Source organism: Coenobita brevimanus, chromosome 56, assembly GCF_032717465.1.
Source record: "Coenobita brevimanus isolate Jiangsu-jjx chromosome 56, ASM3271746v2, whole genome shotgun sequence".
Taxonomy (NCBI): Eukaryota; Metazoa; Arthropoda; class Malacostraca; order Decapoda; family Coenobitidae; genus Coenobita; species Coenobita brevimanus.
The window spans coordinates 40516437-40543152 of NC_137009.1; the positions used below are offsets into that span (position 1 = coordinate 40516437).

General features: G+C 42.9%; 1 protein-coding gene across 1 annotated transcript in view; it reads right to left on the bottom strand.

Annotated features, from left to right (window-relative positions):
* nahoda (DOMON-like domain-containing protein nahoda) overlaps nucleotides 1-26716 on the bottom strand; it is a 73684-nt gene that overhangs the window by 27581 nt on the left and 19387 nt on the right. Inside the window, exons 2-17 of the mRNA XM_080273923.1 lie at nucleotides 18659-18729; nucleotides 17759-17856; nucleotides 16984-17117; nucleotides 16601-16822; nucleotides 15112-15318; nucleotides 14137-14679; nucleotides 12136-12294; nucleotides 6170-6193; nucleotides 5436-5484; nucleotides 4877-4986; nucleotides 4393-4629; nucleotides 3559-3762; nucleotides 2896-3101; nucleotides 2330-2521; nucleotides 1798-1948; nucleotides 1074-1290 (exon numbers count right to left, since the gene is read on the bottom strand). Of these exons, the coding sequence (XP_080130049.1) occupies nucleotides 1074-1290; nucleotides 1798-1948; nucleotides 2330-2521; nucleotides 2896-3101; nucleotides 3559-3762; nucleotides 4393-4629; nucleotides 4877-4986; nucleotides 5436-5484; nucleotides 6170-6193; nucleotides 12136-12294; nucleotides 14137-14679; nucleotides 15112-15318; nucleotides 16601-16822; nucleotides 16984-17117; nucleotides 17759-17856; nucleotides 18659-18729 (2824 nt within the window). The remainder of the gene's footprint in view (nucleotides 1-1073; nucleotides 1291-1797; nucleotides 1949-2329; nucleotides 2522-2895; nucleotides 3102-3558; nucleotides 3763-4392; nucleotides 4630-4876; nucleotides 4987-5435; nucleotides 5485-6169; nucleotides 6194-12135; nucleotides 12295-14136; nucleotides 14680-15111; nucleotides 15319-16600; nucleotides 16823-16983; nucleotides 17118-17758; nucleotides 17857-18658; nucleotides 18730-26716) is intronic.

A 26716-nucleotide genomic window follows, 5' to 3' on the forward strand; every position in this document is an offset into this window, starting at 1 on the left:
GGTGGTGGGTGGGCTGTAGAAGAAGGGCAACTTCAGCCAGCAGTGCCCTGCATTCACATAAACCTTACCCAATATACAGTATTTTCACATAATAAGCTGAAGAATTTTAACACTTTCACAGTCCTACCCCTATAGCCAGCAGAACCGTCCCCGCTCCCCCCACCATTCCAACCCTGCCAACTGAACATCCACCTGTTTGAGTTTTTCTTTTCCAATCATTTTTCAATCCCAAAATATTTGGATCTGAGGATTTGTTCTCATACCGTTAGAAAGCTGAGACTTTGAAGAATAAGATAAAAGCAAAAAGAATGTGACATTGCATAAAGTAAAATAACTATGACCAACATGAATGATCACATCAGAATTTTGATTTTTTTTTTTTTTTTTTGGTCACATTTTTAATTTTTCCCATGAATGAAAAAACTGGAAATTCAATCAGGCTAATATCAGACCAAATTTCAGGACACTAGATGCAATTCCTGATATATGGTGAAAATTTTTTTGTCTGGACACAGATCTGCGTCCAAAATGCAGGTTGGACACTTTCAGGCTGGATGAAGATTCGTGTCCAAAGACCACAAAAGTGTGAAATAATCACAGGGCATTTAGTTCTTTTTCCATTAATTACCGTACTACTGTGTTCATCCATAGTATTATTCTGCCTCATACTTGCATGTTTGCACAGGACTTTTTCAGTTCATTGTACTACAGTTTGTCTGCACAAAAACTCTTTCTGTAGACTTGAACACTGACTCAGGTCAACCTAGGTCCTCCTCCAATCATTATTTTGTATTGTAAACTGCTGAGGTTATAAAATCACATGAACAGCTGCTGGCCAAGGCTTTTAAAAATGCTGTACAGGGTATATCATCATTATCATCTTCTCAACCTCTGCATCTCTTTTCCCACCAATGGATGGGGAGAGGTATGGTACAGAGAATGAGAAAATAACCTGACAGAAAAACTAGTAAAGTCTGTCCACTTAAATGGGTCACACTCACTTAAATGATGACTCTCACCTAACATTAATTTAGCATCCAGTACACCAAACCACAAGCCAGTGGTATACTTACACCTTAGTAACCTCAGTGGCCTGGTATCCTGGTATATTCTTGAGTGCTCCCTCCACCGAGTCCCTGACACGGTCGGTCAGCTGCCGCCAAGATGTTGATCCCGGCTCTGGCACCTGGAAGTTGCTGCCCACACCAGTCAGCATCATCTCCACCTCGTAGTGCAGCTGCGGCGGACGTGGCGTTGTGGTGTACACAAACGGCCGACCATCGGCACCTCCTGGTGGACACAAAAAAATCATTATAACCAAAACTCAAACAACATGGACAAACATGCACCGTCCACCAATAGCCCACAGCTGGTCTGGCACAACACTCCCAGGTGGGGAACTCAACCCTAAGTACACACAGTCAGAGTCAAGAGTGCTACATCTACACATCTCTCGTACACAAATACAGTCGGTCCCAGGAGTTGGCCACACTATTTAGCCTTGGATGGCAGCTGGGCTAGAAGGAAAATGCCTAAATCAAAACCAAGGCCTTAGGTAAGCACTGGTGACAGCTGGGAAATCCTACTTTTTTGCCTTAGTGTACTTGGTGGCACATGAGTGGTGCTGGAGCTACAAGGCACCTGCTACAGTACAGTACTAATGCTACCGTCAACAATGGGGTCAGACAGGGTTAAACATAAATGTATAAGGAATGTCTCACAAATATAGACATAAAATCCTTCTAAACACCCACCAACCGTCTCCTGTTTGCCAAAGTCTTTCAGGCCAATACTCACCATATTTAGCACAGGAGCGTATACAGACACGCTCAGTTGATATGATGGGAGGGATGTCATGCTTGCGTATTTTCTTGGACACATAATTAACAGAACCGCCCTTCACTGGGAACACCATGTACAGGCACTTGTCATCTGTGAAGCTCAGGTCCTGTGGGGTAGACACACAGACATTAGGCCAGGTAAGAGGAAGCCTTAACCAACAGCCTGCTTTATTTACCTGTCATAACAGCTCTCGTCCCCAGAGTACAAACAAAAACCTATCTATCTCCGTTTCCCCCCCCCCCCAACAATACCCTTATCAAACAAAAAATGATTGTGCAATGCCCACCTCAAATGGCAGCAAATTTCACAAACTCATAAACAGCAGGCAATTTTAAGTGACAAAACAACAATATAAACACATTTTAATATGTAGATATAATTTTTACTTATGAAATAACAAGCCTACACCACTGAAGCTCTTTCAATTACTTGATGGGAAATTAATTTAAGTCTTCATAGTGTAATATTTATTAGGAATGCCACTTACATATTCAGTGTCGCCCGAGGTCCTCCTGCGTACAAACTGCAGCGTGGCGTATCCATCAATGTTTGCACCGGACACGTTTCTGATGCCTTGATTGGGATCCACAACAGGTGGGGCGTAACCTCGAGCCCACGCATCAAACAGGAAGTACCGCCCCGACCCTTCCACCCAACCCAACACCGCGTCTGTCAGCGGCTGCAGAGATAATAAAGCAACACTGGTAGTGCTATTATCACCATTATTAAATCATTATTACCAGTAACCATTCTTATCACTGCAACTAATATGTATCTTTCTAATTACCATCATCATCAACTATACACCATCATCCCATCCCAGCTCCTTGTATATCAGTGGGGTGGGTCAGACTGTTATAATATACATGATGATAATAATAACATAATGTTTATAAATCATTAACTATTCTTGTATGTAAAGGTATTTTCACTTGATTGTAGCTCTCCACCTGAGGTTGGACAAGGCTTTAATAATAATTAAAACAATAATACAATTAAAATAATAGCTAATATATGTGGTAAACCCTCCCCCTCCTCCGGACTGACACTCACCATCCTGGTATTATCAGTAAATCCAATGCCGGTCCAGCGGTCTGGGATGTTGGTCTGAATTTTGAATGATATCATGTCAGAGTCCTCGTGGTACTCCCAGCGTGCATAGTACTGGCAGTCCTTCCCTGGGGTACAAGTGCCGGGGTACTTCCAGTGGTTGCCACACCAGTTGATCTCTTCTGCTGCTGTACTGGTCTTCTCTTGCTCTGTCAAACAACACTTGTCATATTTATGTGCATACATGAATGCAGAGAATGACACAGTATATTGTACTGTATATACATACACATACATAATGTATCATTAATATAACTCTGGTCATAAACCTGACAGCCCTTTGTGCAAGGCTCAGCAGTCTTCTTATGTGCCAAACAACTTCCCATGTCAACACACTGGTACTAATATTCACTATTCACACGGAATACATGCTAGTCCAATCTCATCTAAGATGGCTTTAGCAATGGTATTTGTAAGGGTGTTTTTACAACACATTGGTGGGTCTTATAAGACAAGAAAAGTCTCTTGTAACAAAATATAATTAATATGTTCCTTGTCTAGCTTGAGTTGAGCCTGTGTACTGCATTTAAAGCCACAATAATTCTTTTAAACAGTTTCAAACCACGTCAGAAACCAACACCAAGTACAACACTGCAACACACCCACCCAGGAAGTTAATGGCCGCCACCCCACGCTGGTCCTTCTTGCCGTGGTACTTGATCTCGTCGGGTCTGTAGAAATCAGGCACGCCAGGGGTGCCACGCTCCAGACCCGAGTGAGGGGAGTGTACGTACTGACCCGGCTCCTGACCTCGCGCCCAGATCACGTGCATTAACGAGTCGCTGATCGTGTGGTCTGTGGGGTGGTCGGCTGTGGAGGAAACACACCACTAGTCATCATTCATGTCTTCAAAAATCCCTGCTCCACTCAAGGCTTAAATAATTCTTGTTATCTGTTCAACCTGCTCTTTGTCCAACCTCTCATTTTTTATTCCATTCCACACCACAGAAATTAATTGTAACCTCTCACTCTCCAAATTTTTCCTGAGTAATGCTGTTGTACCTGTAACTTCCTCCAATTCTACTGCCGTGGTGAGCTACATTCTACCACCACAGACGGCATCAAATTCTACTGCTGTGCTGAGGAATATTCTACCACCACACAGGGCATCAAATAATAGACAGACATACAGATGGACAGATAAAGACAGACACAGGTAGACAGACAGACAGACATATAAGGACAGATAGACACAGAAATATATATGGAGAAACAGAGAGGTGGGGGGAAAAAAAAAAATCAGATGAGGTCATACAGTGTGTCCTCAGGGATAAGGGACTGGATAGGGAGGCTGCCAGAGATCGAGCAGCATAGCAGGCTGCCATTAGGTGAGCAAGGCCAATGCAAGTACACATGTTGGAGCCTTTACAATATATATGACCGATAGATACACAAACAAATAGACTGACATATAACAACAGGTGGACAGAACCTCCCTACCTTCCAACTTTTTCCTGAAGAGAATTGTTGTCACTCCGTCTTCCTCCCAACCAAGCGCTGCGGTGAGGGACAACGTGCCGCCCCAGTACTCGTCAGGCCGCGGTGTGGAGCGGTCCCGAGTGTAGTAGTCATCGATACGGTAAAAATTTCCCCGAGCTGAGCCAATCACAACGTCGGTGCAGTCCATGGCGTGGAAGTCCAGCTTAGGGACGAACGGTGAGTCTCCGCTTAAGGGTTCTGTGGGGAAGAGGGAGTGTGAGGGGAATATTTTGATTGCTGTTTTCACTGCTATTAACATCATCAATTAATATAATCATTACTTTTAACATTATCACCATTACCAGCACTTTTATCATTTGTATCATCATTACTTATTATTATCACTTTTAGCATTACTGTATAATTATCAGGACTTTTATTACCATTATCATCACTTCTATCATCATCATCATCATCATCAAACAGATATAACCTGTGAACTAACCTGGCTTGGCCTCTGCCTCTGGTTCAGCTTGGGCATCATCCTTGATCAAGGCCTCCTTCCCTGCCTGGCGCTTGGCTCGCCTCAGAGGCTTCAGATTGGGAACAGCGTACCTTTAAGCCAGACACAAAATATTAAGTTATGAGAATTTCACTCTCTCTCTCTCTCTGACTGAAACACACTCTCTCTCATTCTGACTTACACACACACACACTCTCTCTCTCTCATTCTGACTTACACACACACACACTCTCTCTCTCTCTCATTCTGACTTACACACACACACACTCTCTCTCTCTCTCATTCTGACTTACACACACACACACTCTCTCTCTCTCATTCTGACTTACACACACACACTCTCTCTCTCTCCCTCTGACTGACACTCACTCTTTCTGCTGACTGACACTTTCTCTCTCTCTGTAAGTTGCTTCTGGTCCCAATTTTATTTCAATAATGAATTATTTATGCCCTCTGTTTAACCATTATCTCTGTATACGCTTGTTGCCAATGTCACAAACAATATCATTTTTTATTCTGCATGTCTATTAAATGTACTTACCCTGGAGCCTCTCTTTTGCCTCTCGGTATCAGGAGTCCTGTCAGCCGATCTGTAGACATAACCATCATTAAAACAACTACTACCATCGTCATTCAGTTACACACAACTATTTCAATCTTGCTTCAGTTACAAGTAGTACAGCACAGCATTATCAACTTCATCTTACATAAATTACAACTGCTACTTTTTTATCACAATTATTATAGTACAAAATTTATAGTGCATGAATTACAATACTGCACAATATAAAGTACTGACTATTAATGACTCAAACCTTCATCTATTCAGAATACCTTACAGTGGTGGGATGTACTGGACATGCAAGACCACATTTCTTAATGTTATTTATGGAAGAGTTGTACAGAATGAATGAGTCAGCCTTCATACTGTACCACATTACTGAGATCAAACTACCTGACTCTCATCAATAAAGTTGTGGGCACTGGAAAAAGTTTGTTTGCATTCCTTGTTACTAAGCAATTTGTTGTGAGGCAGTGAAACAAAAATAGGACACACTCTCAGCTTCATATGTACAGACTGAGATGACGGCCAATGCCACGCCATCCCCTCTGAGGTGAGCAGCACCAGGCATCCACAGTACAATTTACGGACAAATATTCATCTTACTCCCTTGCTGAATATAAGTGTCAGAAATTTGGTCTTGCTAATGCCACCACCATCTCAGTTTTAAAAATATGGCAAAAGTCAAACATGGAAAAGAATGTAGAACTCACCACCAATGACGTCACCTGTTGAAGAGGAAGAGGAGGAGGAGGAATATGAAAGAGAATTAATAAAAGATAAGTTAATAAAGACAAGAAAAGATATGGTCACCACACAAGATCAGGCAAATAATATTAGACTTGCAAGCACTGGTGCAAACTACAATACAGCAGGCTGTGTTGGTGCATATAGCAGGCTCCTGAGCACTGGACCTCTTCCTTACCACTTCATTTATGTATGGCTCAGGCTACTATCCTATTATAGCCATGTACTGTACTGTAATGTATAGGTCACTCTTCTATCCATTATAGCCATGTACTGTACTGCAATGTACTGTATAGGTCAGGCTTCTATCCTATTATAGCCATGTACTGTACTGCAATGTACTGTATAGGTCAGGCTTCTATCCTATTATAGCCATGTACTGTACTGCAATGTATAGGTCACGCTTCTATCCATTATAGCCATGTACTGTATTGCAATGTACTGTATAGGTCAGGCTTCTATCCTATTATAGCCATGTACTGTACTGCAATGTATAGGTCAGCTTCTATCCTACTGTACTGCAATGCAACTATGCCCATAGTTTTACACTGATCCCTTCAATCCAATGACTTGTTTTTCATATTGATCAAGCCTTCATTAAATGCTTTTAATCAGCTAAAATGAGATATCTTACACTGAAGAGCTAATACATGCTCTATCTAACTCCCCATCTTGAAAAGCCCTTCCTAAGTTGATTATAAAGCCAGCATGAAAAATACATCACCAGAATGAAGAGGTCAGCATACAAGATTACCAAGGCATATATACCATTCTAAACTAATTATTTCTGCATATGGAATGGCAGTATTGTCATGTCACCACCATCCCAATTCTGATAATACAAATACCAGAGAATATCCAAGCATATCTGTGCACCAAGCAGGTAAGGATGGAAGAGGTGAGCCTGCTGTGCCTGTAATAATAATGGTACACCATCCATTGTGCCAAGTGGAAGTGTTGGGTGGGAGACAGACACAGCTTACAGCTTGAACTCTTTTTTCTCTGTTTCAGGCCACGCATACACTCTGAAGATGAGTCCTGTGTAGGCCGAAGCCTTTGAGAAAATAAAGAATTCAAGCTCTAAACTGTGTGTCTCTCCCCCATCCAATAAGGTACTTGTGCAGCATCACTACAGAAAAGCAAACCTGACAACACAGTACATGCAGTGCTCCTACACCCACACCACAAGTTGCTACACATTATGGCCATTGTTTTGTGGCCTTACAAGGTTGACGCTCCCTGCTACATGTACACCATCCATTGTGACAAGAGGAAATGTTGGGTGAGAGACAGACACAGCTTAGAGCTTGAATAAAGAATTCAACCTCTAACCTGTCTCTTTCTCCCATCCAATGTTCCTGCCACCTTTGCCTGCTATATACTCTGCATATCATACAATGATATTCTATTGCACATCACTGATACCTTCTTATGTCACTGATACCTTCTTTAAGACTTACTTTCTATAAATACCATACATGAAAGTATCAGTGTGTCATCACCACACACTACTTAGCAGGGAACAGATGCCAGGCTACCTTCCCCACCTACAAATACCTTTCTAAACACTACAACTACCTGCACTCATCACCTAACATGCTGACTTCAGTGAATTGTCTGTTGGTTCAGATATATGTAATACTCTAACACATAACTGCTTAAGATTACTGTACTACAGTAAGTGTTAAAAAATATCACACCACAAACCACCTTAAGTTTGGAGTTACACTAGGCTTCATACGTTTATATATTAATTGATAAAACAATATGTCAGCTGAAAAAATAGGTAAATTTTATATATTCTGTACAATGCATCTCTAAAATTCAACCACTTGTGTATATCTATAAAAAATCAGAGTACTGTATTATGCATTTAAAGATAATCTCTGCTTCATATCCATTGAAAAAAAAAAAGAAAGGGAAATCCTTTAAATTATTGTAAGTATTGTACTACAAAGGAAAACTAGTGTATTTATAATCTGAAAATACCCATGCACAGTAAAGTTATTAGTGCCATACAGTAAATTTATTACATGTGAGAGAACAATCAGGTTGTCAGAATGTGTGTTAGTGAGGTGAAGAATTAATTAGTACTTGAATGGCATTAGTGGAAAGGCAAATACATGTAAAATAAAAATAAATAAAAGTGTGGAAATGTTAAGATGTGAGGAGAGTGTAATATACAGTATAACATACAGTAGTGTACAGGTGTACAGAAAAAAGTACAGCACTAGCTACCTCTTGGTACTACAGCTGCTCCTACATTATTCTAGTTAACAACAGATGATTTTAGTTGTATGAAGACTGCCACTAGTAGGTAAGGCCTTAACCCATGGCGTGTGAGTTACAACACCACCTGTGCTTATGGTGGAGTCTGTGCCACACCTCAGACTATGCCAGTTGACACCTGTATTGTACTTTGCTTTGCCCCGCCACACCTGACAATAAAAGCACTGGCATCCCACAGCAGCAACCTTCACATCATCCCACCAACACCAACACAGATCCAGTGTCACTATTAATGCCATGGAGGACGGTAACAAGTTATCCTTGTCTGGTTATACCATCACAGAGCATACTTTCTTACTTATACCACCTTATGCTGGCTCCTACACCCAGACAAACTGATACAATGTTTTTCTCTTTACTACCATGTGCCAAAATGAATATCTATCACTGCAAAGATTTTTAAAAATTATTTCGAAGGTGTCCTTGGACAGGTAACTGACACACTCCATGGGTTAATTCTAACCTGTGTTGTGGTACTGTATCATAACACACAGGATCTACCTTTTCTAACACCTTACACTAAAACTTTAACAAAATTAATAGATACATTTTGTATGAGGAACCAGATCATAAATACAAAAACAGAGATTACAATACCACTGTGATAAAACTTACATTGTCAGTGATAAAAATACCGAACACATTAACACTGATGACCAATACAAAAAAACTCAGTGAACCAAACAATTACATACAGTACCAGTGCTGAATAGCGCTATGGTTCTGCTACAAATATAATCAGTCTTTTAAATTCCTTAACACTCTGCATCAACATCTCTCTAGACATCTAACGTTAACACATTTTATACATGTAAAGTTCTTAATGTTCAATACTTCATAAACATTCATCATTCAAACCCTTCTATCTTACTATCTTATATGGTGCATGTAGAAAAATAAATAAATAGAATACAGTAATGAATGCACAAGCACAAGACAAACCATGATGACAGTGGCCAGTCAGATGAAGCTACACAGCCATTCACCATAATTCAAGTTCTGGAAGTCTTGGCTCCACCCCAAAGTATATACTGTATATGTCTTTAACATGACAGTATATGCCTTGATGCTGGAGAGGGACACCTTCCTGGGGTGACACCGATATAACTGAGTGACTCTCACGTCTGGGTGTACAATTGTCCCTCAACTCCTTCCCTATCCCCCTAAAGGAGGATGGTAGACTGTAGGTCACATGCAACTTCTGCCACAAGTCCACCAGGATTAGGATTCTGGAGTCACAACAAAAACAAGTACTGTACATGCTCTGAAGCTACTATTGTAATACCTGTGACATCATTCTGTTATCTTTAATTATTGCTTAACTATTATAATAATTAGGATACCCAGCACACCAATGAAAATGTGGGATGGAAAGACAAACCAAAGAAGCAGCGTTGTCAAACAGCACTGCCAGTGAATTTAACCACTCACTCACTCACACATCACTCACATCTTCAACATCTGGGTCTCACCTCACAAGTACCAATCATCCACACTTCTTGTGAGGCGTTGGAGTGCCAGGGTTACACTACCGTAATCCAGAATATTCATGAGTCCCTAGCCAGCCTGTGTCCTGGCAGGCATTACATCACTGAAAAAACCCTCCATGTGTTGCCTGCAGACTGGAACCCATGAGTAAACCAACTGCCACACACCTGCACTACCCTTATGCGATAAACCCTCTCACAGGGATGGAGGTCGACAACGCTTCAAATCCATTCATAACAAACAAAAGCATTCCAAAACAACAACAACAACAAGCTACAAAACCAAATGACAAAGACAAGACAGCAACAAAAACAATAATAAAAGGGCAATAAAAACCAAAACAATGCTTTATGCACAAACACATAACGTTTCCAACACTCACTGATTCGCCGCCTCCTTCCTTCAGTTGTTGTGGTGGTTGTGGTGGTTGGAGTGGTGGTAGGGATGGTGGTAGTTGTGGAAGGGATGGTTGTAGTTGTGGCAGGGGCTGCAGTACTTGTGGTAGGGGTTGTGGTGGACGTGGTACTTGTGGTTGGAGTTGTGGTAGTTGTCCTTCTTGGTAGCAATGGAGCATACGTCCGTCGTGTTCGAGAAGTGGTAGTTGTGGTAGGGGTTGTGGTGGTGGTGGTAGTTGTGGTAGGGGTTGTGGTAGAGGTAGTTGTGGTAGGGGCTGTGGTGGAGGTAGTTGTGGTAGGGGTTGTGGTAGAGGTAGTTGTGGTAGGGGCTGTGGTGGTGGTAGTTGTGGTAGGGGTTGTGGTGGTGGTAGTTGTGGTAGGGGTTGTGGTTGTGGTGGTAGTTGTGGTAGGGGTTGTGGTAGTTGTAGTAGAGGTTGTGGTGGTGGTGGTGGTAGTTGTGGTAGGGGTTGTTGTGGTGGTGGTACTTGTGGTAGGGGTTGTGGTGGAGGTAGTAGTTGTGGTAGGGGTTGTGGTAGTTGTCCTTCTTGGCAGCAAAGGAGCATATGTCCGTCGTGTCCGAGAAGTGGTGGTGGTAGTTGTGGTAGCTGGCCTGGTAGTTGTGGTGGGCTGGGTGAGTCTGGTAGTTCGGCGGGGAGTGGTGGTTGTACGTCGAGTCCTCCATGGGGCAATTGTGGTAGTTCTCCGAGTGCGTGGTGAGGTGGTAGTTGTAGTAGTAGATACTGTGGTGAAAACTACTGTGAAGGGCAATGCATTATACAATACACCATACTCTGTGGTAGGAGTAGTGGGAGATGTGGTAGGAATGTTGGTAGTTGTGGTAGGAATGTTGGTAGTTGTGGTAGGAATGTTGGTAGTTGTGGTAGGAATGTTAGTAGTTGTGGCAGGAATGTTTGTAGATGTGGTAGGAATGTTGGTAGATGTGGTAGGAATGTTGGTAGTTGTGGTAGGAATGTTGGTAGTTGTGGTAGGAATGGTGGTAGTTGTGGCAGGAATGTTGGTAGTTGTGGTAGGAATGTCGGTAGCTGTGGTAGGAATGTTGGTAGATGTGGTAGGAATGTTGGTAGTTGTGGTAGGAATGTTGGTAGATGTGGTAGGAATGTTGGTTGTTGTGGTAGGAATGTTGGTAGTTGTGGTGGGAATGTTGGTAGCTGGATCACCAATTTCCATACCAAAAGCTTTGTTGACATTAATCCTTGGTAATTTTGGTGGGTCAGAAATGTTGGTAGTTGTGGTAGGAATGTTGGTAGTTGTAGTAGGGTTAGGGATGTTTGTAATTGTGGTAGATGAGTCAGGAAGAACAAGATTTGACCGCAATAAAAGTGGTACCTTGTGAATGTTGGTAGTTGTGGTGGGAATGTTGGTAGTTGTGGTAGGTATGTTGGTAGATGTGGTTGACAAATTATCATGTGATTTAGGATTTAGAAACACACGTGGTGAGCGAGAAACATCAGTAATGTTGGTAGTTGTGGTAGGAATGTTGGTAGTTGTGAAAGGAATACTGGTGGTAGTTGTGGTAGGAACACTGGTGGTAGTGGCTTGACCTGTTGTACTTGGAGTGGTTGTAGTTGTGTTAGGGATGGTGGTGGTTTCTACAGGACTTGTGGTAGTTGTGGTGGTAGATGGCAAAGTGGTGGTGGTAGTACTTGTGGTAGCTGAAGGTACTGTGGTAGGAATAGTGGCAGTTTCTATGATACTGGTAGGAATGAGGGTAGTTGTGGTAGGTGGGGAAGGACTAGTGGTGGTGGTGGTTGTGGTAGTTTCTACGAGGACAGTGGTAGGAACAACAGTAGTTTCTAAAACAGTGGCAATAGTGGTAGGAATAGTGGTAGCAGTGGTAGGAGAAAGAGGCTGCCCCCCAATCCTGTAGTTCACCTCACTACCACCAGGCAGCTCTGTGTCTGGTGGCACGAAGTTCAAGAAGATATTACCATCATCATCATCATCACCACCACCACCATCATTATCAAATCAACCACGGCTATATTTCCATCATCATCATCGTCGTCATCATCATTATACCAATGCAGTTACCCTCACATGTCACCACCTGGGCACTAATACCTACCATCCTAGGGACAGCACACTATTTAACCTGATAACATGAGTGGAAATGTCGACACTGGAAGACAGAAATTGGAAGTGACAATGGAGATGACACTGTGTAAACTGATGTGAAGTCTGAGATGTGCTGAAGGAGAGTTAGGCCTTGAATGCTGGCTGAAAGGATGTGTTGGTCAGGGCATCACACCAAATAAAGATGTGCTGTGTGGTGCTAAGGCAGTAATTTAAAGGATTACGGCACTAAACCGGGAATGAATTACATCCTCAGTCAACAAAAGCTTCAAACTATGGTTCTTTCATATTAACTTGGCTCAAATTTTTGTCCTTCTGCAGCTTACTTCATATAATTCAGTGGCTGAAAAAGAATGCTGTGGCTCTACATCTTTCCACAACATTACATTATCACTAGCATCATATTCTTATCCTAATCATTGTTACAGTTCAGCTTTCAGGATAGAGAGACGTCGATTTTAGGCCAAGTTAGAGTAAAAAGACCACACCGACAACACATCTTTGCTGGGTGTATATGCACAGATAAAACTTCCCTTCAGCTGGTGTTCAAGGTGGAGAATGAGCAGAAACTCTTGCTTACAAGCATCCCACAGACCTGCACCACATTCCTCCATTATATTTACCCCGCCGTCTGAAAAACACCCACTGTGCAAACAAGCATCACCAGCAGGGGCAGCATCCTAACACCTAGTTCCACCTAAAGATGCGATAAGGAGGATAGTTTTATTTTATGCACAGAAGTTTTGCATTAATGGCTGTATATATGTTAGTACCAGCATGGAAATGCATTAGTATATACTGTAATATGTAACCCTTGACTGCTATGCATATATCTTGGTACTGTACTTGTTAAGAACATATTTTAGTCAGCTGAGAAATAATACCAGTCACAGGGGTAAAATATTATCTCAGTTAATCTTTTCATTACTTTCAATGCACTATTAATATTATTATTGTTATCAGCCAGGCTTTCACCACTCAGTTTTGTTGATCCAACATACAGCAATCCAAAGGTTACTTTCCTCACTAACACCCAAAGCCGTGATGGATGTGATGGATTAATATTATGTTAGTTTTCAATCCAGTCACCAGAATATATTACCAAAAATGCAGGTACAGTGAATCTTCTCTTTATGCCAAGTCTCTCTCTCACCCCATCCCATAAAAGTACATACAAATTTCTCAAGTAAATTCTGTATTACTGTCTCTGTACTTGAAAAAAAATAAATAAAAAATAAACTTAGGAAATAAAATTAATCTCAGTTTAGACAAGACAGCCAGACCACAAGACTATATTAATATCTGCATGTACAATACTGTACTTAGTTTATGGCAGAAGGACATAACCATGAAATAACAGGGAGGACCCAGCATAGAGATGACTTACTGTACTGTGGCATAGGTTAGCTGATGCATCTTTATTATATATGCTTACTGTCTAATCTGTTAGTAGAATTAACAGTCACTAACCAACTACTGTACTACTATCCATTATTATTGTAGATGTTGGAACCACTGCACAATATTACTACTGCATTTATTAGCAGAACCAAGCCCCAGATGTAATGATTTAGTCTGCTGTTGTCTGGTTCTATTAATGCATTTATCAGCACAGCCATAATACTTCACAGCCAGCAACAGCCTGGCTCTATGTCGTTCTTGCTTACCTGCCAGGCTCAGCTTGGTGCCACTACTGCTGCTGGACCCTGCAGATGGCTCTGGTTCACTCTGTGGTTCTGGTTCGCCTTCTGGATGTGGTTCAGTCTCTCCCTCTGTTTTGTCCTCTGGATGTGGTTCTGGTTCTGGTTCGCCCTCAGGGTGTGGTTCGCTCTGTGGCTCCGGTTCTGCCTTTGGTTCGGACTCTGCTTCCCCCTCAGGGTGGGTGTGTGGTTCTGGTTCGGCCCCAGGTTCCGGTTCGGCTCCTGGTTCTGGCTCACTCTTGGGTTCCTTTTCAGGGAAGTTGATAGACTGTCCCGCCTCAGGTTCTGGCTCAGCCTCAGCCTCTGGTTCCGGTTCTCCTTCAGCAGCGGGTTCTGGCTCTCCTTCAGCAGCAGGTTCTGGCTCTCCTTCAGCAGCGGGTTCTGGCTCTCCTTCAGCAGCGGGTTCTGGCTCTCCTTCAGCAGAGGGTTCGGGTTCACCCTCAGCGGCAGGTTCGGGTTCAGGTTCAGGCTTGGGTTTTGCACCGCCCTTCCAGGCTTCACTAACCTCACCTTGAATAAGGAGTGAGTAAATCAAAATCCAAGTGCCACACAGCAAAGATCATATGGCACCATATCTGAAGGTATTGTACGGAACCTTGAGTGAGGAGAAAGCTTGGCATTAATGTGTATTGATGATCTGGCTATGTGCAGAGGAGGGAGAAAGAAACACGGAGTAGAAGAATGCTTAAGACTGAGATGAAGGGGGAGTAAGACAGGAGAAATCAAGAGCAAGATGGAGGGAGGGGAAGATCTAAGATGAGATAGAGGGAGGGAAAGACAAAGGCTGAGATGGAGAGGTGAGGGAGAGGTATATGAATGGGAAGTGTGAGTTAGAGAGAGGGTGGCCTGATGGCAGTGGAGCTGGTGACATGGAGGAGACTTGTTTGTGGCCACCCCTTACAGAATTAGGGCACATGGTTACAGATACACAGAACTTATTACCTTGAATATAAGGGAATTTCTTGCAGTCCTTTGTGAGTCCCTGTGGCCGCCACCCCAGGGCAGCGTAGGAAGTGCCGTTGTTGACCATCACCACCTCCAGTTCGCCCTCCCGACGCAACACCCGCCAGTACACAGTGAAATCGGGACTCAGCTCTTTTTTCTTGTATGCAGCCAGGTTCACTGCACCCTTGTTGGTTACCAGCGATGCTGTGGCATAGAAAGGCACACACTCAAACTCCAAGTATGTGGCAGATAATTATTCAGTACATCCAATATAGTGCTGCCTACTTCCTTAGCTGTTATCATTCTTTTTCTGTGCATGCCCTCCTCTCTTCCTATTTCTCCCATCTTTCCTGTCACTTCTTACTGCTTTTCTTTCCTTTACATGTGGCTTTACATTGAGTGACAAGCCAAATGGTTTCCTGTAAGCCAAGAAACCATTTACAACGCTGGGTGGTAACCATATAACCAAACCATACGTGCTCCCTACGTGTCAACAAGTGGGTTGGTGGAGGGTTGGTGCACCTTCCTGTAAAACAACTAACTCAGTGTCAAATGGCTACCCTTTACGGGATTATGGTGTCTGGCAATAGATAGATAGATAGACATCCAATGTTTTGGCAGTTTTGAGAAATAGTCCGATTTATGAAAATCTTTGATTCTTCGGCAGATATTCCGAACCATCTTGGCAGTCCAGGAAGTATTATCTGTGGCTTGTAGGCCTACTGTGTCATTACACTTGCAAGCTTACTGTGTCATTACACTTGTATATGTTCATTAATTTCTGTATTTTTCAGATTCAGTGTACAGTATCATACAGTAAACAGTAGTCTCTCCAAATACATTTGTTATCAGTAGTGGTGAGAGTGTTCACCAATACATACAAGGTACTGAGTGGTTAGTTTTTTTATTATTCAGCAAATCCGCTTACTTGGCATCTGCCAGGGCCTGTAGATGCTGAATAATTGAACTTCTACTGTAGTTATTTTGATCTTTGTTATCTTCCTGCCATTATTATCATCATAACTCAATACACTGTTTACTTGTGGCTCAGCTGCTTTTTCTTATATGCAAATTACTAGATAGTGTACAACATACAATGTAGTAGTTATTTTTATTATTATCAGCATTACCATATTCATTACAACTATTAGCATCATCAATCACCATCATAATAACCCAAAACACTGTGAGGCGTCTGGCAATAGATAGATAGATAGATAGACTGTGAGGTCCAGGCTTAGTTGCTTCTTTAATAAGCAGAATGGTTCACTGCTACTTTGATGGTTACCAGGGAGGCAGTACAGTGGAAATATCATTACATTATTCCATATCATTCTCTCAAGGTGCTGAAGAGGGATGTGTAGGACATCTGTATAGTCCGGCAGTTAAGCCGCTTGGTCATGTCAGTGCCACAGGAAGACATCCCTCCCAACACCACCAACACATGCTACATAAACACAGCAGACGTCAGCTCCACCATACTTACACTGTGAACATCTGGGGCCAAATCTTCCCATGCGACAGAAACACTGCTTCTTGGGGTAGGTGGTGGCGTCCACATCAACACACTTGCCAAACAACCCACACTTCTCATCGTCCTCACACTCATTCTGGTACTGGCAGCGGTGGCCATAGAAGCCCTTGTTACAGTTGCACCGGTTAACGATGTAACGACCCGCGTCACTGCAGGTTTCACGATACGAGTTCCCTGGTGGATAACAGGATTGGATTAGCAGATATAAATGAACAGATTAAACACACACACACACACACACACACAAATAAAGACACACACACCACACAAAACCTAACCCCCACCTGGCTACACCAAACACAGGTATAAAAACCAAAATCAAACTGTCCACTTACTTCTGACAATGTCTACATCAGCACAGGACCAGAACTGGTACTTTGGGCCCCACTCCTTGGCCTGTCGCAGCAGCCTGATGGTACAACCCTCACACTCTATTTCATTGGGGAGGTTTATGCGGTACGACTGCGCTCTGTGGGGTGAACAACAGTCATTAATACAAATAAATCTCTCCACAAATGCCATAAAAAAACACAATAAACTCTCTCCCTTGCTCTCCTCTCTCTCTTTCTCTTTGGCTTCTTGCTATGATCTCATAGTACAACCCTCACATTCTATTTTGTAGGATAGTTTTAAGCACACTGACTGTGCTGTGTGCATTATATAGTAGTAGCTCTTGCAGCCCCAGGTTCAAGTGACTGTGAACCTCGTGGAAATCCGGCAAAAGGTGTTCTCCTCCTACAGTCCACCAACTAATTCTGGGGGACAGGAAGGGACAGGAGGAATGCCTACATAGAAAATTTTCACACATTTGTACTTGCAACATCCACATCACGTCATTATCTGTATATGAGAGTTGTCTACTAGAACAAATGTTTGAAACTTTACTGTATAACACACTGTGAAGCACCTGGATTGTATCAGCACTACCATGTGATGATGTCTGTCTCTAGCATCAAGGCAATGGTGAATGCAGTGACTATGTAAGAAAATAGTGCTAAGTTAAATAGTTATTTTAGCTTTCCCTCCCTCACACACATGCACACAAGTAAATACAAGAACTCTCTCTCTCTCTCTCTCTCACACACACACAAATGCCACTCAGTCTCTTACGTGGTGTCATCTGCAAGAAACTTAGATGATTCCGTCACAGGGGTCAGGTCCATGAGGGGCCTCTCCTGTGGATCCAGTAACTCCAGACGAAAACCACCCTGTAATATACCCACATTATTGGTTACGTTTATCCTTAGTGGAGCTGGTTAGTATCTGCTGCTATTTATGCTGGTAAAACACTGTAGTGGACATCTAACTACTGTATGAGTGCAACGGTACTAATGTATTATATGTGTACACACCACAAAGACCCCACCCTTGATAGTTTTTGTTAATCAACCCCAGTCTGTCTGGCCTAGCAGACCCATCAACCGCAGCCAAGCAACAATCCCAGCACAGCCATCCCATCACAGAACCAATGCTTCCTTGTGGCTGACAGTGCCTCATCACACCGAGGTGCTGGAAAAAGTATGGTGGTTTGGTTCCTGGATGGACACTGCACTGCTTCTCTTCACCCTGTTATCTGGTTATTTTCATGGTTGCCGCCCAACACTGTACATAGTTTCCTGGGTTACAGGAAACCATTAGGTTTGTCACTCAGTGTAGAGCCACCTAAAGTGGAAAGAAGAGATACAAAAGGTGACAGGAAGGAAAGTGAGAAGTAGAAAGTGAGGAGGGCAGACAAAAAAATAAAATGATAAAGGTTAAGGAAAAAATAGGCATCAGTACTACATGAGTGGATGGTTGTTACCGCTACATACCACCCCCAGCCTTGCCTTCCCCATGGGTATTATAAGTGTCCCATACTACTGACCTGCCCAGCTGCTGACGAAAAGAACAAAAAAGTGACCGTATCCTAAATTTATTGGATCACTGATATATTAATAATATACTTTTACTGCCTTAACTGTCTGCCACATTAACATTATAAAGGATGGACAGAGAGAGAGAGAGAATTACCTGGTGAGGGTATGCAAGATGCCACGTCACGTTGAAGGATGATCCTTTAAGTAACGTTGTCCTTATGTCACCTGGGGAACAAACAAAACATTATTAAGGGGGATAATAATAATAATAATAATAATTGTAGTAGTAGTAGTCGTAGCAGCAATAGCCTCCACCACCACCATCATAATTATCATCATCATCCTCTCTTCCTATTTCTCCCATCTTTCCTGTCACTACTTATCGCGTTTCTTTCCTTTGCAGGTGGCTTTACATCGAGTGACAGGCCAAATGGTTTCCTGTAAGCCAAGAAACCATTTACAACGCTGGGTGGTAACCATATCACCAAACCATATGTGCTCCCTACGTGTCAACAAGTGGGTTGGTGGAGGGTTAGTGCCCCTCCCCGTAAAACAAATAACTCAGAGTCAACTGGCCACCCCTTACGGGATTATTGCGTCTGGCAATAGATAAATAGATAGATCATAACGGTGTAGGACGTATTCTAGGTGACAGGCTTCTTAGTATCTGTTCCTCAGTGATTTATTTTTCTCGCGTTCATTATTCTCTCGTAACATATATATCGTGTTAATATCGACGTAGCAGTTGCCAGCCTGTATACCTGAACTGATATGTGTGATAAACAAAATAGATCGCTGTGGGAGATGTGTTAGGTCATCTTGCCACCTTTCGCAGCCTCTTCATTCTTCACTTTCACCACCGTCACCTTTCCAGCACCACGCACCTTTTTTGTGCACCATTACACCCAGCCATCTTCATGCGATATGCTCTCGCTCACATTCATCTGTTATTTATGAATATTTTCGTTCTCTTATTTCTTGAATTTTGAGTTTTATTCGTTATTCATCCTTCAGGACCATGCTGCTGCTGCTGCTGCTACTACTATTACTACTACTACTACCACCGCCACCTCCTTAAAAACAATATTTCACACCATACGCACATCTTGCCTAACCCCATTCTGTCACAACACTAAAGCAACTCACCACAAACTCCCACACCCGAGCAATTTTGGCTTAAACGCTCCAGGGAAGTGGCGAGAGAATTGCGCGCCAAAATTCCATTGCGTCATCAGTCTCCGTGACGTCACAAGTCTTCCGGAAACATGGCGGCGACTTTGATTACATTATAAGGATTTTTCAACTGCAACCCTATATAACACCTCTACAGTTTATTTTTTATTGCTTTATATATGTCTGATTATTATTTTTAAACAGTTGCGTTAAAATCTGACGGAAGGATTTGAAAACACAAGAGTAATTCGGGTATTTTAAGTCGTCGGAACAAAATCGTGATAGGTCAGTTGCACGTACAGCCAAGCAAAAAAGTATCCAGCCTCTTACCGCACGTAGCATTCTGAAACATGAACGAAACACTGTGATATATGGAGCATCCTGTAATTATAAGTGCAAGTATTATCCTTGATAATTATCAGGCCTGAGAATAGCACAATAGTTCACATTCTGGCTGCTCTGTTTTCTAAGGCACTTGGTTAAGAGATACAGGTGTCCTACAAAACTCGTTCATTCCCACAGCCATCGTAGGTCAGGTTGTGCCAGGCTTTTATGCTGACTGTACGCGTTTCTCCAACTCAGCAGCACCGCGGAAGTGAAGACACATTGAGAGAAACGATGCATTTTGGGGTGAACCATGTATTGCGACACACGGCAGGAGAAAGTGGGGACAACATTCACCTTAGACACAGGATCGTTCACACATTGCCCATATCAATTCCCGTGTGATGCAAGGCTCAGTCTGCTGGTGTGGGGAGCCAATATTTTACCTCTATAGTTTCTACACCCTGTTCATTTTAAATTGTTTTTACTCTAACGACCCAAAACTCCCATCTCCTCCATCTTCGATGCTGTTATAACAAGAGGTGAACACTAGAATGTGGTGCTAGTCACGAAGAAGTGCTATAGAAAGGATGTAGAGCCGTAGCATTATCTTATCCAGCCTCTAAGCTACGTGAAATACATTGCAAAAGGACGCAAATCTGTAACGGTAGATTAACATAATAGATTAACAATAGATGAAGCCTTTGATAGATTAACACTACAATAATGCTGAGCTGTACCGATAGATAGATTAACGATAGATGAACACTATAATATGGTGCTACACTACATTCACCTTAACTTGGCCCAGATTTTCGTCCTGTTACAGCTTATTTCACGTAGCTCAGTGACAATGCTACGTACATCAATTCCACAGCACTTCTTCGTGACTAGCATGGGCAGATGGCAGTGTCTGTTTTACTTACTGTACTGGGGTGTTCTGATTCTCTCTCTCTCTCTCTCTCTCTCTCGTTGGTATTTAATGCACGGGGCTGCTTTCTTTGTCTAACCTTTCTCCCAGGCATATCTGCGGCTTTCTCGTCGGTTAAGAATGCCCCCTAACACCTTTTCCATGGCGACTTATTTTACGTAATACCACTGTAGCTAATAATGATATGGTCGAAGGGGGGAAACTCTACGGTAAATGCCTACCATGTTTCCACTATCTAGATTATTTGTGGCTAGTTCTAATCCTGGCCATGAGAGGCGCCACTGCAGCATCTGTATGTCTATCTATCTATCTATCTACAACCAGAAGCCGTAATCCCGTGAGAAGTGGCCACAAACAAATCACCTCCATGTCGCCCTGTCCCATTTCGTTGCCCTCCCCTCAACTTCCATCCCCCTCTCTCATGTACCTATCCACTCCATCCTTCCATCTCATCCTTGGCCTCCCCGTCCCTCTCTCCCCTCTCCACCTCATTCACACACTCTCCTCGTTAGTCTCACTCTGTAATGTACCGTTTAGTCAGCATTATAGGCACCTACCTCGAGTTCCAGAGAGACAGACAGACAGACAAATTTCCTCACATATACGAATACTGAACTGATAAGGAAAACTATCAGTTAAATAAATAAATAAATAATAATAATAATAATAATAATAATAATCCTTGAAAATAAATCAAACAATAGAATATGCGTTGGGATTACCGATTTGAAATTTGAAATGTAACGACTGAAACAAAAGATGAAACGTGCGGCGGGAAGACAAAAGAACAACGCCATGATGGAAGGAAGACACGGCTGAGAGAGAGAGAGAGAGAGAGAGAGAGAGAGAGAGAGAGAGAGAGAAATGCAATAATTATATCATGACCTTTTACAACTTCCAATCTAGGCCAGGAGGACAGGACAGACAGACAGACAGACAGATTTAGCTAGAAAAATTAATATACATACAGATAGATAGATAGATAGATAGATAAAGATAGATACAGGGGAAGAGATATAGCTAGAAAAATTGATAGTGAGAGTCCAATTACTAATTACATAAGATATTTACATTTTCAATGTACCAGTGTGTGTGTGTGTGTGTGTGTGTGTGTGTGTGTGTGTGAGAGAGAGAGAGAGAGAGAGAGAGAGATCAAATACCAAGATTCCTACCCTAACCTTTGAGGGGGTTAATTATTTAGGAAGAAAGTGACCGAGTTTAGTAGGTGTGTGTGTGTGTGTGTGTGTGTGTGTGAGGGGGGGGAGATGAAGATGCTGCACTACAGGTGAGAAGCGATAGGTCAAGGGGAAGAGGAGGAGGAGGAGGAACAAGAGGTGAGGACGTAAAGGAAGGAAGAGGGTGAAAGAAGGAAGCGAGGGAGGGAGGTAGGATGAAAGGGAAGAAAGGAGGAGAGGATAGAAGAGAGGAAGAGGAACGAGGGAAAGGAAGAAACGAAAGAGGACGATGAGGAGGAAGGGGAGGGAGGGAGGGAGGAGGTGAAAGGGAGGAGGGAAGAGGGGAAAAAAAGGAATTTCAATAATTTAATGCAATAACTGACACTACAGGAATGTCCAAGAAAACGGCTATGAAAGTGTGAAGGAAGGAAGGACAGGCCAAATGAATGTGAAGGAAGGGCTGTAGAAGGGGTGAAGGAGGAGTGAAGAAGGAAAAGAATACAGGAGAAAAAGGAAGGCGAAAGGAGAGGAAAGAAAGGGGAAAGGTGGAGAAGACAGTGGAAGAAATAAAATATGAAGAAATGAAGCCAGAGAATTAAGAACGAAAGGATGAGAAGGAAGAGGGAAAGATGAGAAGAAAGAATGGAGGGACGGAAGGAAGAACTATATGGAAGAGGAAAGAGGAAGAGAAGAAAATTGGGAAGGAGGAAGGATTTGAAGATGGGAAAGATGCCAGCTGAGGAGGAAGGAAGGAAGGGAGGAGGGAAGGAAAGGTGAGGAGGGAAGGATGAAAAAGGAGTGAGGATGCGCGCTTGGCTGGTGACGTCATCATCATGGCCGCCAAGCCAACCATAACCAAAACAACACAATCACACACCATGACAACGACTAAATATTAAAGTCACTACAATAAAACCTAAATAAAAATAAATAACTCTCTTTTGCAATAATTATCTTACACTAAATATCCACACAGGTTAATTTGGCATCATTTAAAAATACCCTGACCTTTGGTAGTTCTGAAAATGGCCGCCAGGTGGATGGGACAAGATGACATAAGGAAAAACATCTATACAACTCCATGCCTCCTCCTCCATGCACCTACCCAGGCTTATTCAACTGTGATATTAGCAATTTGACGATCTATGGGCATGTAGGAAGTGCAACTGGCAATAGATAGACAGATAGATAGAAAACCTCCATCAATCATTACATTTCGTCAATCGTACCGAAAGGTCAATCTCCCGCCAAAATGTGACTTTAAAATCAGTGTGACTGGGTGTGGATGTGACAAAGCGTTAGAGAGGTACACTGAGGTGGTCTGGCCATGCGGAGAGGATGGAGAGACTAACGAGGAGTGTAAAAGTGAGTGGAGAGGGGAAGAGGGAGGGAGAGACTTAGGATGAGATGGAGGAATGGAGTGGAGAGGTATATGAGAGACGGGGGTGTAGCGGGGATAGGGCAGCGTAATGGCAGGGGACAGGGCGACATGGAGGCGATTTGTTTGTGGCCACCCCTTACTGGACTGAGGCGTCTGGCTATAGATAAAGTATATAGACAGGCAGACAGAAGATTAACTACTCACCCTTGTACATATTTGCTCATAATTGTGACAAGTATCATACAATTGTAGTGACGAGATATTAAAGAGAGAGAGAGAGAGAGAGAGAGAGAGAGAGAGAGAGAGAGGACCTGAAGGCCTATCTAGTCAGCTGTGTGAATCTCCTGCCTTGTCATTTAAAAGTTGTTGACGCGTACAGGTGTGTCATGATCCAACCTCCGTAACACCTTTTAATAAGCGATTTTTTTTTTTATTACACCTTACAGTCCTATTCTGGGCAATCCTTCCAACACCACTTCCTTACCTTCGTACAGACCTATCTACTTACCTACCTACCGATCCATTTACCTACCTACCTCCTTCCCTACCTGCTGATCCACTTACCTACATACCTACTTCCTTGCTTACCTACCTACCCCTGTACCTACCTATTTGCCAACCTACTTCCCTACCAACATACCAGCCTATCTACTTACCTACCTACCTACCTCTACTAACGGTACATACCAAGACCTTGAACGTAACTACAAAATATAATACACCACTACTTCCTTTGTTCTTTCTTCCATGCCTTCCTCCTTTCATCCCTCCTTCCTCCCTGTCTGCACATTTTCCTGCTTTCCTTCCTTCCGCCTTTCCTTCCCTATTTTACACCATTCCTTCCTTCCTTCCCTTAACACCCTTCCCTCCTTCCTTCCCTCTCTCCACCTGCCCCTCTTTCGTATCTTCCTTCCCTCCTTCTTTCTCTTATTCTCTTCCTTCCTTTTTCTATCCTTCCTTCATTTATTTCATGCCTCCTACATTCCTCCTTTCCTTTCTTCCTTCCTTATTTTCCTTTCCCATCCTTTCCACTGAACACGAAAGTAAATGCAGGAAGGAAAGATAAGAGGGAAAAAAGGTGGGAATGACGAAGGAAGAGAAGAGAGTGAAACGAATGAAGGAACGAAACTAAACGTGAATGAATGAATGAAGGAGTGAAGGAAGGAATGAAGGAAGGAATGCAGCAGTGAATGAAGGAGTGAAGGAAATAATGCAGCAGTGGAGGAATGAAGGAGTGAAGGAAGGAATGAAAGAGTGAAGGACGTACGGTGAATGCAGTGAAGTCAGCGTGAAGGATAACATTGATATTGTTCTACTATTGCTTCCTTATAACAGTAATAATACTATGAACAATAATAATAGTAGCAGCAGCAGTAGTAGTAGTAGTAGTTACAGCAGCAGCAGTAGTAGTAGTAGTAACAGCAGCAGCAGTAGTAGTAGTTGTAATAATAATAATAATAATAATAATAATAATGGCAAGAAGATAAACTCAGTAGAACTAATACATATATAACAAAATAATTATAGTAATATAATTCAACAAATATAACCAACTTAACACACACACACACACACACACACACACACACACACACACACACACACAAGCACCAATCTCTCTCTCTCTCTCTTTCTTTCTCTCTCTAGGAAATACCAGTCCATGGAAAGTCCCTTATGACTAACTCAGCAGCTGATGAAAGAGAGAGAGAGAGAGAGACACACACACACACACACACACACACACACACACACACACACACACACACACACACAGACAGACAGGCATATAGTCAGACAGACAGACACGGATAGACGGAGGTAGGCAGGCAGACAGATACTGAGACAGACAGATAGATAGATAGACAGGAGACAGATGGATAGATAGACAGACAGACAGAGACAACGACAAGTCATCCACCAAACTATCCAACACCATCACAATGTCTTCTGAAACAATACCTCTCTCTCTCTCTCACACACACACACACACACACACACACACACACACACACACACACACACACACACACACACACACATTCTCCATCTTTTGTTTTATTTGTAACTTTTCTTTTGTAACCACCAGTGTCTTTGTAATTCTATTCTGTGTCATATAATTTCTTTCTTCTTTCCTTCCTTCACTTCTTTCATTTCCCTTTCCTTCCTCCCCACCTTCCTTCCTTCTCTCCCTTCCCTTCCTTCCTTCTTTCCCTCCCTTCCCTTCTTTCTCTCTCTCTTCCTTCCTACCTTCCTTCTCTCCTTCTTCCTTCCTTCCCAATCTTCTTCCTTTACTCTTCGTACTTTTGAGAGAGAGAGAGAGAGAGAGAGAGAGAGAGAGAATGTGGGAGTGAACTTCAGGCAAGGTCGAATGGAGGAGGAATGGGAGGGAGGGAAGGAGGGAAATAGATAGATACTGATAGACTGACTGATAGACAGATAGATAGACATATAGTGATAGTGAGAGAGACAAGGCAGGAAGAAGGAAGGAAGGGAGGGAGGAAAGAAGGAAGGGAGGGAGGGAGAAAAGAGAAGGGGGGTGCTATGACGTGAGGGAGGGAGGGAGGTGAGGCAACTGACAGGAATGCTGAGGGAAGGGAGTGCCTGAGGGAGGGAGGGAGGAAGGGAGTGAAGGAGAGGGAGGGAGAGGTAACGAGGGAGGGAGGGAACTGGAAGGAACATAGGGAGGAAGGGGGGGGAGACTGAGGAGACAGAAGAAGGAGACGGCCAAGGAAGGGAGGGAGAAGGGAGGTAGGGACGATAAGGGAGGGAGGTAGGGAGGGATTGGAAGGAATAAAGACACAAATACAAGCATTAAACTGACACAAAGAGGGTAGTTAGGAGGAATAAGCAAAATAAATCGCTTAGGAAAAAGGTGTTACGACTGAAGTGTGGTTTGCAGGCCAGATCCGACATGACGGTACTGATAAATTAGAGGAGGAGGAGGAGGAGGAGGAAGAGAAGACGAGGAGGAGGAGGAGGAGGAGGAGGAGGCAGAAGAGAAGACGAAGAGGAGGAGGAGGAGGAGGAGAAGGAGAGAAAAGGAGGATCGGTAGGTACGTAGATGGGTAGGTGAGAGAGAGAGAGAGAGAGAGAGAGAGAGAGAGAGAGAGAGAGGAGGCTGATGGGTAGGTATGAGATAGGCAGGTAGGTTAGGCAGACAGCTGGGTAGGTAGGCAGGCAGGCAGGTAAGTCGGTATGAAGGAAGGTAGGTAGCTAAGCAGGAACACA